Source organism: Pleurodeles waltl, chromosome 11 (genome assembly GCF_031143425.1).
Source record: "Pleurodeles waltl isolate 20211129_DDA chromosome 11, aPleWal1.hap1.20221129, whole genome shotgun sequence".
Taxonomy (NCBI): domain Eukaryota; kingdom Metazoa; phylum Chordata; class Amphibia; order Caudata; family Salamandridae; genus Pleurodeles; species Pleurodeles waltl.
This window is the reverse complement of record NC_090450.1, coordinates 539,709,666-539,726,090: the sequence shown is the minus strand read 5'-3', so window position 1 is coordinate 539,726,090 and position 16,425 is coordinate 539,709,666. Positions and strand designations below refer to the sequence as shown.

The following is a 16,425-nucleotide window of genomic DNA, read 5'->3' as shown; positions in this document are numbered from 1 at the left end:
AAGGGGGCAAGGGAAAAGTGTTCTTGTTTAGAAGCTGGGCGTAGTGCTTTGACAAGCTGCAGGAAGCCATCAGGTTTGTTGCACATTTTCTTTACCATGCAAATTTTGTTGAGGTATGGGTAGGGTGAATTAGGGAGTTCAGAAACTGTTCAAGTCTGCAGATTTGGTTTTAGATTTAGGATATTTTTCCCTTCCTTGGGTATCACCACTTTGTTGGGCTCAGGTGGCAATCCAATGATCTTGTCATGGGTTCATCTTTCCAAGTTTAATTAAAAAAATTCAGGAGATGGCCATTTGGGCCTGGAAGCCTCCCTAATTTAAGGGAATGTTTGGCTAAACTGATTTTGGGCGTCTCTAAGGGGCTGTTGAGCAGCTCCCTGCCTTCTGTGGATATATGTGGTGGGAATCAGTAGTGTTTTAAGGAAATCTACCAAGATTCATAGCTAATGGGTTTTTTAACTGAGTATAGACGTTTATAATATTTTTAGATATCAAAAACATTGATTTGTTGGAGGTGTTCTGTGAACGTTTCCCATATCATCTCTGATGGTTCTGTAGCAGAACTCTGCATCACATATGGCCTAACACAATGCTTTCAAACATCTGCAACCCACATCCACATTTCAGCATCAATAGTATATGTTGCTAAATATGTGGACCCTGCAGTGACGAGGGAGCATGGTAGATGAAACCGAATCAGGAGAACTGTTCCTCCCATGGGTGTCTATTGCATTGGACAATATGACACCCAGTGACCGATGGCAGATAATATTTTGTTTCACCAACCCAACAGCTCTGACCAATGGAGGTGAAAGATGTTTAAATGTACGTGGGAAGCCCCAGCCACAATATACTATTTTGAATCCAAACATAGTAAATTTACCAGAAGACAAAAGCAGCATCCCTATGGTGCTTGTGGGGCTTTACTAAATAGTGCCCAATATAACCTCCTCTACTTCCCACTTCTCCAAGAGCATAAACATTTACGGAATAATGACAACACAACGTCACTGACTACCTTGAGAAACCTACATGTAAGGAAATAATCTCCAGATGTCAGACCCAAAGAAGAAAGACCCAAAAAATCAGAAATGAAGGCGAACCAGAAACATTCCAAACCGGAACGCCTGTTCCAAGGCTTCTAATAAAAGGGAAGCGTGACACAGTGGCTTCCATGGATCAGATCCACCTGAGACTGGCAGTACTACATATTTTGGTGCAGTCCACAAAAACAAATACTGACATAATGCAAAATTCAGTTAGTGGCATGAGAAAATACTTCAAAGCAGGAGAATGAAGCCAGAACCAAAGCTTTGGAGGATAACCTTAAAATGCAAAGAAAAAGCTAGTGAGTGGGCATTCAGACGAGATCAAATCTTGGTAAGACAAATCTCAGTGTTTAAAGAGCACTATGGAAGAGGTAATATTAGAATCTTTGGCCTCCCTACGTTCCAGAGGATATGGCAAAATCACGGGTGACCTCTGATCTCCAAAAGCAGGACATCATATTTCACTGAGATTGAGAGAGCTCATTGAGTACCAACAATGAATACTAGATAAATAATAATCCTTATAGACATCATATTCAAACCCTTGAAGTATAATTATGTGGTGTTGATTCTTCAACATACGAGGACACACCAACATGTAGTCTTGAACTGCACCAAAATTAGAATCTCATAAGACTACTGCAATGACACTTTCAAATTGTAAAAGCTTTCTGGTGCAGGAGTAGCATCACCAGAGAAATTTAAATTCTCTGCTTTTTTTGCTGGCCCGTCTCACCAGAGAGATGCCAATTCTCATTTATTTATTTTTTTGGTGGTCCATCGCTCACAAAAACAAAAATATTTTTAGGGTCGAGCGTGCAAGTGCTCTGGCCTTTAGTTATCTCTCTGTGGGCTTTTAACCATGCCCAGTCTTGCTATTCATCCTTTGGTGTGCTTGTTTTAAATGCTTCATTTTTATTGGTCCATTTTGTGAAATGTCCCTCTTTGTGTGCTGAGTTTCCTCCCAGGCGATTTCGCTAAGTAAACATTTTTGTTGGCCATCACACTACGTCATGCTTCTTCCCTCCTGTTACAGCGTGTGATGGCCCCTCCTCCGGTTTGCCTTTCATCCCAGCCGCGTTCCTTTTTAGACATTCACGCAGGGAGCTAATAACGCTTGCTTTCATGCTTATTGCAGCTGTGGCGCTTTGAATTGACTTGCTTATGTCAACTGTTTTACTTTTCATTTTCAATTTATGTGGCAAGAAAAGCCCAGTTAGGAATTTACAACACTAATACCTCTAAGTCGAGCAAACACGAGACCCATTGCATTGCAAATGCTTGTTTGAGAACCCTGCTGCAATGGGCTCCTACCTTTTGACTGATTCAGAAATGCTCACTTGAAGTGAAACTCATCCACTGCTAAGTCCCTGCTGTAGCCTTCTGCCTAATAATTCTCTTTGTTACTGCTGCCATTTACCATCATGTATAATTTATTCTAAGAATTTCTGGCTCCTAATCTGTTGCTTACTAATGTTGCTGTTCATGGATGTGGGTGCCTTATAGCTTCTAGACAATAATATGTTGCACCTGTTACATCGCATGGATAACTTTCATACTAGCTGAACTATCATCTGCTGCTTAAGTGCCAATTGTGGTCTCCACTGTCTAGCTTAACTCTTTTTAGGGGTGGGCTGGGACTGGGTTTCGGGTATGGGCCTTGGTTTTCCCAGTATTGTTTTTGTCTTCAGTTTGATTGTTGTTGTTCTTCTTTTTGTCCCTTATTCCTTATCCCTCTCTGGTCGGTCGCTCATGGACTATGTTAACTCATGTCAGCCAGTGCACTACTTGCACAGCTGGATACCAGAAAAGAGATACTCGATCGTTGGATCAAGTCTTTGGCTTGCAGCACACTTTAACACTCCCACACCATACTTACTAAAATCTCCATAATAATGCTCATATGGCTAATTTAAAAACGATATCCTTAAACACAAAAGGTATAAATCATCCAGTAAAACACCGAAAGTCCTAGGATACTGGCACATAGTAAGAGATGTGTCGATCCTGCAGGAGACAAAGTTTGAGGTCGGTAAAGTAATTCATATGAGAAACAAATGTGTGTATGATTGTTTGCTCTTAAGCATCCATTTGGCAAAGCATGCATGCTTGAAAAATGATGCAAGTACCGCAGAAGCACTTAAAAAAAAAAAATAAGTATAATGAATTAAAATATATGTATATATTTAAAAAATGCAACTTCTTGGTGGGGGCAATAGAAGAGTAGCTGAGGTCAGAAAACAACGGGGAGCCTGTGGGTGTAAGGGAAGCATCAGATGAGCGAGCGCAACAAGGGATGGAGAGAAGCACTGATGTTGGCAAAAGCAGCATGGATCATGAGGACAGGAGCACACAGGCAAAAGAGCAACACGCAGCATGGAGGGATGGAGGCACATGTATGCAGGAGAAAAAGACGGAGTGCTAGAGGAAGGAAACGGATGAAGAAGACAACTAGAAAACACATGCACTGTCATGGTGTAAGTAAGTAAAAATTAGCTTCCTGAACGTGAGTAGTGAGAAGACACAAATAAAGAGGATATGCTGTAGAGGAGGGGCTAACACATAATGGACAAGGCAAACTATTGAATAAGGCTCTAGCAAATGATAATGACTAGTAAGTCAACTCATTGTAAGCAGTATGTGTAGGAGGCTGGCCTGGCTTATAGTGGGTACCTTGTGGTACTTACACCCTGTACCATGTCCAGTTATCCCTTATTAGTAGAATAGAGGTGTTTCTAGCAGCTTAGGCTGATAGAGGTAGCTATGGCAAAGCAGCTTAGGCTGAACTAGGAGACATGCAAAGCTCCTACTATACCACTTATATCATATAGCACAATATCATAAGAAAACACAATACTCAGAGTTACTAAAAATAAAGGTACTTTATTTTAGTGACAATATGCCAAAAGTATCTCAGAGGATACCCTCACTTAGGAGGTAAGTAATATATACAAATTATATGTACACAAACCCAAAACAGGTAAGTAACAGTAAGAAAAGTAGTGCAAACAATGAAGAATCACAATAGGATGCAATAGGTAGACATAGGCCTAGGGGCAACACAGACCATATACTCCAAAAGTGGAATGCGAATCGCGAATGGACCCGAGGCCTATGGGAAGTTGTAGAGGGTCGCTGGGACTGTAAAAAAACAGTAAGGGTGTCCAAAATACCCCACCCAAGATCCTGAAAAGTAGGAGTAAAGTTACCCTACCACCCCAGAAAGACAGAATAGTCGTAATAGGGGATTTTGCAAGAACCACAAGCACCAGCAAAACACTGAAGACGGATTCCTGGACCTGAGGACCTGTAAAGGAAGGGGACCAAGTCCAAGAGTCACGAAAGTGTCCAGGGGGGGCAGGAGCCCACTAAACCCCGGATGAAGGTGCAAATGGGCTGCCTCCGGGTGGAAGAAGCTTAAGATTCTGCAACAACTAAAGTAGCCAGGAACTTCCCCTTTGGTGTGATGTCCCACGGCATGCTAGACGTTGCAGAAGTGTTTCCATGCAGAAATATTGCAAACAAGCCTTGCTCGCTGCAAGAGTCGCTGTTGAGGATTGTAGGTGCTGCTGGGGACCAGGAAGGACCAGGATGTCGCCCCTTGGAGGAGGAGACAGAGGGGGCGCTCAGCAACTCAGAGAGCCCCCACAGAAGCATGCAGCACCCGCAGAAGTACCAGAACAGGCACTTAGAAGATCTGAGGACAGCGGTCGACTCAGAGTCACAAAGGAGGGTCCCACGACGTGGGAGTCCAACTCAGCGAGTTGGGCAATGCAGGACGGAGTGCTGGGGACCCAGGCTAGGCTGTGCACAAAGTAATCCTTGGAGAAGTGCACAGAAGCTGGAGCAGCTGCAAATCACGCAGTACACAGGTTTTCTGTCTGGCGTGGCGAGGCAAGGACTTACCTCCACCAACTTTGGACAGAAGGGTCACTGGACTGTGGGAGACACTTGGACCCAGCTCCTGTGTTCCAGGGACCACGCTTGTCAGGATGAGAGGGGACCCAGAGGACCGGTGATGCAGACGTTTGGTGCCTGCGTTGGCAGGGGGAAGATTCCGTCGACCCACAGGAGATTTCTTCTTGGCTTCCAGTGCAGGGTGAAGGCAGACAGCCCTCAGAGCATGCACCACCAGGAAACAGTCGAGAAAGCCCGCAGGATGAGGCGCTACAATGTTGCTGGTAGTCGTCTTGCTACTTTGTTGCGGTTTTGCAGGCGTCCTGGAGCAGTCAGCGGTCGATCCTTGGCAGAAGTTGAAGAGGGAAGTGCAGAGGAACTCTGGTGAGCTCTTGCATTCGTTATCTGAGGAATAGCCCAGAGGAGAGACCCTAAATAGCCAAAAAAAGGAGGTTTGGCTACTGAGAAAGGAGGCTTGGTTACTGAAAGTTAAGCACCTATCAGGAGGGGTCTCTGACGTCACCTGCCGGCACTGGCCACTCAGAGATGTCCATTGTGCCCCAACAAAGATGGCAGAGGTCTGGGACACACTGGAGGAGCTTTGGGCACCTCCCCTGGGAGGTGCTGGTCAGGGGTGTGGTCACTCCCCTTTCCTTTGTCCAGTTTCGCGCCAGAGCAGGGCTGGGGGAATCCCTGAACCGGTGTAGACTGGCTTATGCAGAGATGGGCACCATCTGTGCCCATAAAAGCATTTCCAGAGGCTGGGGGTTGCTACTCCTCCCCAGCCCTTCACACCTATTTCCAAAGGGAGAGGGTGTAACACCCTCTCTCAGAGGAAATCCTTTGTTCTGCCTTCCTGGGAGCGGGCTGCCCAGGCCCCAGGGGGGCAGAAACCTGTCTGAGGGGTTGGCAGCAGCTGCAGTGGAGACCCTGGAAAGGCAGTTTGGCAGTACCCGGGTTCTGTGCTAGAGACCCGGGGATGCATGGAATTGTCCCCCCAATACCGGAATGGCATTGGGGTGACAATTCCATGATCCTAGACATGTTACCTGGCCATGTTTGGAGTTACCATTGTGACGCTACATATAGGTAGTGACCTATATGTAGTGCATGCATGTAATGGTGTCCTCGTACTCACAAAGTCCGGGAATTTGCCCTGAACGATGTGGGGGCACCTTGGCTAGTGCCAGGGTGCCCACACACTAAGTAACTTGGCACCTAACGTTCACCAAGTGAGGGTTAGACATATAGGTGACTTATACGTTACTTAAGTGCAGTGGTAAATGGCTGTGAAATAACGTGGACGTTATTTCACTCAGGCTGCAGTGGCAGTCCTGTGTAAGAATTGTCTGAGCTCCCTATGGGTGGCAAAAGAAATGCTGCAGCCCATAGGAATCTCTTGGAACCCCAATACCCTGGGTACCTAGGTACCATATACAAGGGAATTATAAGGGTGTTCCAGTGTGCCAATGAGAATTGGTAAAATTAGTCACTAGCCTGCAGTGACAATTTTAAAAGCAGACAGAGCATAGACACTGAGGTTCTGGTTAGCAGAGCCTCAGTGATACAGTTAGGCACCACACAGGGAACACATATAGGCCACAAACTTATGAGCACTGGCGTCTTGGCTAGCAGGATCCCAGTGACACATAACAAACACACTGACAACAAAGGGTTTTCACTACGAGCACTGGGCCCTGGCTAGCAGGATCCCAGTGAGACAGTAAAAACACCCTGACATATACTCACAAACAGGCCAAAAGTGGGGGTAACAAGGCTAGAAAGAGGCTACCTTCCTACAGTATGTTCTTGGTAAGCTGACAACAGGTATTTTTCTACCCAATGGCTGTGCAGTCTGGTATTCCCTACCTAGAAACGGACTAATGACAGTGAACTGCAGAAGATCAGGCTTAACAATCGTGATGGTTGAAAAAAACACCAAATGGAGATAGTAAGCCTTTATTTTTGATACTTGTAAACAAGAAACTCGCCAGTTACCACAGGAGTTAGGAATCATTACACCTGCATACATCAGCTTACTGTGGGACAGAAACCTAAATAATATTTAATCCTGCAAATTTAGTTCCAGTTGATCTCCTACACTCCTATGCCTCTGCTAGTCACATGACCCCAAAGACGTCTGGAAACTAAACAATCAATGAAGGCTTCATTTACTATTCTTTTCCACAATGTGCATTCTCCTGAATAATTACCTTCTAGTTGATGGTACTCAATTTGTAAAACGAAACTAATAAAATTGAGAGATACCCCTGAGAGTCAAGGGGATAGGGTAGTCTAAAAAAAGCAATAAACAAATCTCCCCATAGATCACATAAGACTAAATAAATATTAAAATCAAACTACTGTGCCAGCTGCACAAACAACTAACAAACATATATATATATATATATAAAAAAAAATATACAACTTATTAATTATCAAAAGGACGTCTGACAATACACATGTAAAAATGTCCAGAAGATAAAAAAAAAAAAAAAACTACCAGCTTATGGGTTTAGTAGCCCTTCGCCATTCCTCATCATTAAAAGGTTAAATAGGTCTGTCTCTTAAATAAAGAGGATAGTAGCAAAACCCATGTCAACAACTCTTCTGCGTACACATTTGCTGTCCCCAGCAAAAAAGGTTTAGGTATGAAAAGAATATGGAAATAATATCTATTCTTTGTTTCAAGGGGTCTTTGTCTTCCAAAAATTGTTTTAATCTAAATCTTTGTAAATAAATCCCTAAGATCTTGTTCAATCTCATATCTGATTAGATAACGTGAAGGCACCAAACTTAAGCCGCTCTCTGAAGTCACAATTTCTACTGGGATGAAGTTGGGGAAGAAAAACTGTCTGATGCATAACTTCATGGAGAATACTCCACAGCTAGAATGGAAACACAGAAAGTACTAATATAGATATCAACCCTGAGATATTTGCTAGCCTGGTGGTCTTCATGTCCCATTCTAGTATTTTCTGTTTTTGATTGTAACTGGATACATTTACAAGAAGTCTTTAGTGCACCTCTCCTGACACAGTTCCTGTATGGGAACCCAAATCTCACTACACAGTTAAAGTCCTTGGACTCTTTCAGTATGGCACCCTTATTCACATGCAGCCTTCTTTAAGAATCTAATACTTTGTGCAACACTTTTAGGTTTCTTTGAGTGTGTCCAACCATTTCTTTTTCTAGCAGCCCTAATGAGAATGGCTCTTGCTGCTCTTCTGAACAACAGCAGTTCAAGTAGGTATAGAAGATCTCTGCCTGAGGACAAGGATTGATGTAATTGGTTGCTGTAGTTCGTAGGCATAGGAAATAAATTAGTAGAGTGACTAAGTACATGAATAAAAGGCACAGACGGATGTATGGCGGCCAGTAGCAACAGTAGTTTTCTTTTGCTATCATTTATCCAGCACCAATATCTTCATGATGTCCTCTGGAGTACTTAGCTGGCAGTTGCACATGCAAAATGTGACCCTCTAAACCCCTTAAATAAGACCGTGACAATCTGAACCTCTGAAATCAGACCTTAGCTATGTGGTCTTAAAACTTTGGAAGCCCCCCTCAACCCCCAACCACATCCTTCAACCTGAAAACATTTCATTGCCCACACCCTCCATGAGATATTTTCTCATAATTCCATAAAATATGGCAACTAGATTAAACAGTTCAAAAAGTGCAGTTAATATTGAGTTATTCATTTTTAAAACACAATCTAATTAATACATCATTGCCTACATACTATTGGAAGTCTGCTCCCCCTAAAAATAGTCTTTGCAGTGTGATGAGAAATGGAGGTAGGGACTATGAGAGGTAACTGTACTTGTACCCCCCCCCCCCCACCCCTACGAATACAGATACACACACTTTGACTCCAATTCCCACCCAGAACATGAGTAACTAGAAGTTGGTCCATTACAGAGTGCCTCATATCCACTCTATTGTCCAACCGGACTTTGTATTTTAAGTATGGTGACTGGGTTCTAGACAGCTTGATAGAAGAGAAGCCATCTTCAGAGGAATTCATGCTTCACTGTGTTGAATTGATTGCTCTGTTTTTGTGTTGGGCTGAAAACACTTTGGAGCCAACTTGACATTGACGATTTACTTATTTTTGCAGCTGCCTTTTGGGGAGACATAGCATTAGACGAGGAAGATCTCAAGATGTTGAAGGTCAATCACATCATAGACTTGAAGCAAGAAACCACCCAGATTACCAGCAATTCCTCAGGTAAAGTCTCTTCTTTGCCTTCTACCACCTCAGTGCTGGGAAAATTGTAAATTGCTTTCTCATTGGCACCAAACACGATCGGGTGGGCAGCAAGAAAAGACACTCTGCTGCTTCGTTAGAAAGCAAATTTTATTGCAAGCAGTTATGAAATGCAGGACGTTTTCAGATCTTGATGCCATTTAAAAAGGAACTTTTTAATTAACCTGGTACAAACTGCTTGCAATACTGTCATCTTGTGCCCCTGAACAGCTGCAAAACATAAGGAAGAGAAGGACTGTGTAACCTGTGCCCAGAGTTCAGGCAGCTACTGTAACAGAAAAACGGAACCATGGATCTGTATATCTTACTACGGTTGAATGATGCTACCTGATAAGTTTTTGTTGTTTATAACCTGTGTCCTCTATGACCTACTTCAAAGAGCTGAATGTTAATTTTAACAATATGAACACCATGGTGAAAAAGCCTAAAGTTGTGTTTAAATTGTAACTGTTCGGCATGACACTGATAAGTGTTTGGGGCAGGTGTAGCGTACAAAAAAGGAATAAGAGGATCCTTGGTTTGTTGGCACTGCAGTGGGGAGAGTGGAATGACCTCTAGAGTTAAACTGAGAAGAGAAAGGTGTAAATGGTAGTATGCAGAGTATTGTCAGCTGAAATACCTGTTGTTGCTTGGAACTAGTGGATGAGTCGACAGTTATCCCAGGCACTTGGGGCTACTCTACTGGAAGACACTGTTCTGGGCAGTAGGGCAGACGTGGGCGACTGGGTCCCAAACGTAGTGGGTGAAGTCATATGCCACTCAGGTCCGTCCTCCAATGGCCCAGCAGACTGGGCCAAGTACACTCGAGACAAGGCACTGGTTAGGCTCGGGTAAGGTCCATTTGCAATACTCCAAAAGCATAGATGTGCACAACAGTTCAGTTCACTTTCACCACTCTAAGGTCACCTGGTAATGGTCTCAAGTTTGTATAGCAGATCTTGGTCTGTTTCACCCGTTTTGCTTTCAGTGCATAGTTTAGGTTCGCAATTACTTGCTTTATATAACCGCAGCTCTGGTGGTGTGGGATGATCGATGCAGCTGTACCGAGCCTCCGACGGTGGCGGCTCTTGGACTACAGGGGTCGTGGCTTCTCTCTGAACTTGATAGCTGGGAGAGATAGGCTCGGCAGCTCACACCGCTGCACTTGTTTTTGGCAGTTGCACTCTTGTTGGACCAGATGGGGTACTTGAATGACTGATGCCTCCTCTGGACCAGTTGCAGTCCCACCCATCACTCTTACCATCGACCAAACAGCAGTGCTGTGAAATGACTAATCGGCACCTCTTTGCTAACAGGAACCTCACTGAATTTCAAAGCTTAGCCTTGTCTCTGTCCTCCTTCACTTCAGTGTATTGATCTTGAACCTCCAGTCACAGAAATGCAGTCATCCTGGATCTTCACACTCGAGCCACAGGGAATGCAGTCAGTATTGGGGAAGTTGTATCCTCCATTTATTTTGTGCCGTGCTAAACCAGGGGCCAACTTAAACTGATTGCACTGTTCCTAGTGCTCACTCTATCCAGACATACAGTGCTACTACTATACATGTGCCTCACACTCACTGCACATACATGCATACTAAACATCATCACAAGATTCACATAACGGCTGAACTTTACACGAGATGGGTCTGTAAACCACGCTCTCCTTGACACAGAAACAAAGGTCCGGTCACCGTAATGAGTCCTAAAAACTCAATATGCTGTCATCACTGCTTTCTGGGACTTACCCAGGGCTTCAACAGTAATCCTACACCAACTATGAGTACACAGGCATGCTACGTGCGCACCTCCGGGCCACAGAACAGGTTTTAAACCTTGCATTATCAGGGACAGCCATAGCCCACTGTGCATTCACTGGATTAGTGTGCTGCTAGGCCAAACAAAATGTCAGGATACCAGTATCATGTGCAGTCACACACTCGAGGCATGGTACAGTTCTATCTGAAATGCAGAGGATATGCCTGTCATAACGCTCAATATCTACTGTGTTTTCCAAACCTTCTCAAGTATATGAGGCAAGGGAGGTTTCTCCATTGGGGCTCTGGGATCTGTTGTATTTAGTTCGTGGGCTTTGACTCATCCCCATAGCTTTTGATTAGTCTATCTGCTGTCTTGTCGAAATCTTTGCTTGCCAGTGGCTAATTTGTCTTACAGTACCCTCCTTTTTGTAAGTTGCTTACTCCCTTGGAGTCTCGCCCTAGGGTTTGTTGCCTTCCACTACATCTTATTTTAGTTAGCTTTGGAACTATTTTTTAAATTTGTAATCATGTCTTCATGTAAAGCGGTTGTCACGCTTCTGCTGTTTGCTGGTGCTGCTTGCTCCTTTACCCTTGCACAGTTGAAAAGCTTGCTTCCCCTTTGGCCTCTTTGATCTATTTACAGAGGACTTTGAGAGCCTGTCTGTTTATATTTATGCCGAAGGGTTAATATTTTTCTGAATTGAAAGACGTATTTGTTTCGCTCTAAGACCGCAAATAAAGAAATATTTCTGAATGCTACAGAAACGCATATTTTGCTAAAAAGGACAAAGTGACTCGTGGATGGTGGAGGGTGGATACACGCTCTTCTACGGATATGTTCTGGTGCTGCTTGTTGTTTTCCCCTTGATCTCGCCGACTCCCTTGATACTGGCAATTCTTTTTTTGCCTCCTGGTTACATTCATGGTTGTTCTTGGGTCTTATATTTTCTGACAGCATGGTTTCCTTTCCTTGTTTATGTAACTTTGTGTTTGGTTTGCAGTGTAGTTATTTTCTCACACACGGCCATTTGTAAGTAACTTCCACTGACTTTTTGTGCTATAGACTATGGCTTCTCATGTTACTTTCCTGCCGATAAACGTTAACAAGGCAGGAATGCAGAGATTTTATTCCACTGTTTATGATTTGTGTATTTTGAGGCATTTTTTTAAAATGTAAGGATGGACAGGTTTACTGTGTCCGTTTTAATTTTTTGGTGTGAAAGTGATTTTTGGGTGAGAGTGCTATAATGTTGTGTGCACATGCGGTGGTTTTTTGTCTGCCGTGGTCAGCACCTCATGTTCCCTTGTTTTCCATAGTATTGGGTTGTTTACTATTATTTACATTTGCACGTTTTTTTTTTATTAAGTATGCCTTTAAATCGTATTATTTTTTACTTCAAGTTAACAGCAATCCCTGTAATAAATTTAACTTCCACATGATTGACTTTACTGTTATTATTTTATGTTTGTCATACTGCCAAAGAGTGTTGTTTGCTTTGCTACTGACTGTTGTTTGTAAGCTTCAATGCTCGAGTCGTAATGTGAAGCAGCAGTAAGATATTTTATCAACGTACTAAGCTATTTGGAAAGCTTTACTTGCAATATGCAGCCAGTCGCTTTTATTGTGGGGCAGTGTTTTCGGCTGCTGATATTAAAAAAAATAAATCGTATGCCCTTTACAAAGTTGTGATTTCCAAATTTATGTTGGTAGGCGTCCATATGTGGGGGTAATAATCAGTGTTTTAGTGCATTTTGGAAATATTTTTAATTGAAGAAATAATTACTTGCACACTCTCCATTTAAACCCGGTTTCATGTTAAAGCCTGTTCTTTGTATTTTATTTAGGTGTCCCAGAGACAGTGCTTGCATTATTGCTTTGCGACCGATTCTCTGATCCCAGCGGTAATTCCCCAATCTTAGTCCTGTAGGAAGTGATGCTAGCTGCTTCTCTGGTCCCGCTGGTAATTCCTTATTCTAAGTTCTCAAGACGGTGTTGCTAGCTGCTTCTCTGGTCCTAGTGGTAATTCCTTATTCGTAACCCTGTAGACAATGCTGCAGCTGCTTCTCTGGTCCCAGTGGAAATTCCTCATAACCTGTACTTACCTAGCTTTCCTTCTGAATTAGCCAAGCTCAAAAAAGGAAGGCCGGACCTGTGGGAGGGAGAGAGGAGCGTAACAAATGGGATGAGGACTATAGGACCAGGATTAATGAAAATTACTGGTAAGAAATAGGACACTACCCCAGGTCCCTCCAGTCCTTGTCCCATTCATTACTTGTGGAGAATACCAAAGCCAGCAACACTGACCTTCTCCAATATGCACAGGAATAACAAGAAAAGGACACCAATCCAGCGAAAGCCAGTATCCCCAGAGTGAGCTTTATTCAAAAGCACAGAGGAAGAAACAACAACACACAAATGGGTCAAGAGCAAACTGCATGAAGAACCTCCAAACCAAAGTTAGTATCACCCCCCCTCCCCCCCCCCCCCCAAACATTCTGGAGACGATAATGTTGGACAAAAGTATTGGAAGAAGACCATGTAGCAGCATAGCAAATTTGAGCAATGGACACCCCTGCAACTTAGCCCAGGAAGCACCCCCCCAACTGTTTCAACCACTGGCTGATAATGAAGAAGCCTTCTCACCCTTAGAAGATGCCCCAAAAGACACAAACAGGGACTCTGACTTCCTCAACTGCTTAGTAATCTCTAAATTAATCCGCAAGGCACAGGAAGCAGCCAGTAAAGACCAATACAGATCACCATTACCCATTCCCCCAAACCCTACCCCTGCCCCCATATGAGTGAATACTGGCAAAACCAGCTCTTGGGAACGATGAAACTGGGAAGCCACCTTTGGGACAAAAGAGAAATCCAGCTGCAACACCACCCCACCAGCAGAAAAGGACTAAAAGGCTCATGGGCCATAAGGGCACACAACTCTCCAATCCTCCTGGCAGAAGTAATAAGGACCATAAAAAACAACATGAAAGTGACAAACGTAATATCCACTAACCCCATTGGCCCAAAAGGGGAAGACACCAAAGTCTTAAAGACCAATGGCAAATCTCAGAAAGGAAAAAGAGTTCTGACCACAGGTCGAGAGAGGGAAAAGCTACACAGCAGACGAGAGGCAAGATCATCCACATCCACCACATTTCCCCAAGAGGAATGGAAAACCTTAATGGCAGCCCACTGGGCCCTGAGAGTTGAGACCGAAAGAGGTTTCTCATGACCCACCCTCAAAAACTACAGGACATCTGCCAGGCAACAATCCAAAGGAGACAAATCCTCAGAGGAGAGCACCATTTCAGAGAATTCCTGCAGTGCCACTCCTAAGATTTCAAAGTAGCTGGCTTTATAGAATGTTGAATGGCCAAAGCTAAATAGGGGGTGACCTTTGCTCTGCAACCCCCTCCTCTCAACTTCCAAACCGACAGTCGTGGGTGCCGGAGAGCCAGAGAGGGCACTGACCGAAGAGGGATGGGAGGCAAGGGATCAACCAGTGCCCCTGAACAGCCAGCCTCTGAAGAGCAAGGGAAACCAAAACCTCCGAGGCCAGAAGGGAAACATCAGAATCACTACTCAGGATTCCCTCAACAACCTCGCCAAAAACCTTGGAATCAGCGCCACCTGCGGGAAGGCATACTACAGATGATTTGGCCACTGCACTGTCAAAGCACCCACCCCCAAGGTCTCCTCCTGCCAAAAACGGGTACAAAACCGAGGAAACTGAGCATGGAGTCGGGAAGCAAAGAAATCCAGGTAAAGTACACCAAACCTCTTACACCCTTGGAGAAACATCCCCCGAGAGAGAGAGAGAGAGCTCCTAAGACAGATGGAAGAAGCAACTGTGAACATCTGCTACTCTGTTGTCTATCCCTTAAACATAAGTAGCCCGTAGGGACTGCAGATGACACTTCACCCACTGAAACAAGGAACCAGCCACCACATTCAGAGATCGAGATCTGATACCCCCCCTGGTTGTTCAGATAAGCAACTGTAACCTGATTGTCAGACTGCACCACTAAGTGATGACTCACCAAAGACTGCTGGAACCCCCATAACACCCCTGAACACTGCCATCAGCTCCTGCCAATTGGAAGAACGGTGCTTTCCTGAACAGACAACTGAGCCTGACCAAGCCCTCAAAGTGCCTCCCAATCCAAAAGAGCTGGGATCCGTTGTCAATACCAAAGGAGGGTCTGGCCGCAGAGGAACCCACTAAGAGTGATTCTCCTCCAGAGACCACGGACTTGAGGGCTGGAACCACAGCTGGAGATACTGGAACCAGCATGTCTAAGATCCTGGAGCAAGGATCCCACAGGAACAGAAGAATAAAGCCAGAGAAGGCCGGAGCTGAAAACGGTCGCACTGCACTTTGAAAACTGCTGCTGCCGTGTACCTCAAAAGGCGAAGCCAAGTGCGGACCGGCACCGCAGACTGACCCAGGACCACCTGAGATAGACTGCAGTGCCCCCAACCTGGGAGGAGGCAGAAACACCCTGTTAAGATCCGTGCAGAACCAGACCGATAAAAGTCAGACCTTGAGAAGGAATCAGCTGACACTTCCCCTGTTGACCAGGAACCCATGGGCCTGGAGAGCTGAACAAACTGACTGTACATCCCTGAGAACAAGGTCCCCGAAGCGAGCGTGAATCAGCCTGTTGTCCAGATAGGGGTGAAAATGGATCCCCTGAAGATGCAGGCAGGCCACAAAAGGTGCCACCACCTTCATAAACACCCTCTGAGCTGGCCAGAGGACGAACAGAAGCAACTGGAACTGAAAGTGGGAACCATTAAGACAAAATCTCAAACGGTTGGAAGATAGGGTGAATCAGGACATGATAGGTGTCCTGCACGCCCAGAGTGCACATCAGATGCCCCTTGACCAGTAAGGGGTTGATCCGTTGCAATGTCTCCAACTTGAAGGGAACATGAGTTACAAACTTGTTGAAAGCCTTCAGATCCAGAACCAACCGGAAGCCCCAGGTAAATTTTGCTACTAGGAAAATGATGGAGTAAAACCCATTCCCCTGATCCAGGAGAGGCAACTCTAGAACAGCCCCTTTCTCCAGAAGAGATTGAACCCCTGGTACAAAGCAGTGTGTTTCACAGGATTGGCAGGTCACAGGATCGGCCGCACCCTAGAAGAAGGGAACACCCCCAAACTCGACCTGTAACTGAACCTAATAATGTCCACAACCCAGGTGTCTGAAGTAGACTCCCTCCGGGCCTCCCAAAAAATGCTGCAGACAACCTCCCACACCGATAATTGGCTCCATCATATAGTCAGCAGTGAGGCTTCTGAGAGGGGGGGGTTAGGGGGGGCTTAGGCTTCCTGTCACAACCCCAAACCACAGAATATGATGCATGGGGACGCGTAAACTGTCACCTAGCAGGCTGATGCAGTGGGGACTTGGGTTTGGAAAGCCGGCGATCACCAGGCAAAGGCTTAAGAGAAGAG

The 16,425-nt window shown here is 44.7% G+C and overlaps 1 protein-coding gene across 2 annotated transcripts in view; it reads left to right on the top strand.

The window, feature by feature from the left end:
* The window catches only part of BMP1 (bone morphogenetic protein 1), a 405,539-nt gene that overhangs the window by 77,955 nt on the left and 311,159 nt on the right, over positions 1–16,425 (top strand). For both annotated transcript variants that reach the window (XM_069213962.1, XM_069213963.1), the window contains exon 2: positions 9,070–9,180. In XM_069213962.1, the coding sequence (XP_069070063.1) occupies positions 9,070–9,180 (111 nt within the window). The remainder of the gene's footprint in view (positions 1–9,069; positions 9,181–16,425) is intronic.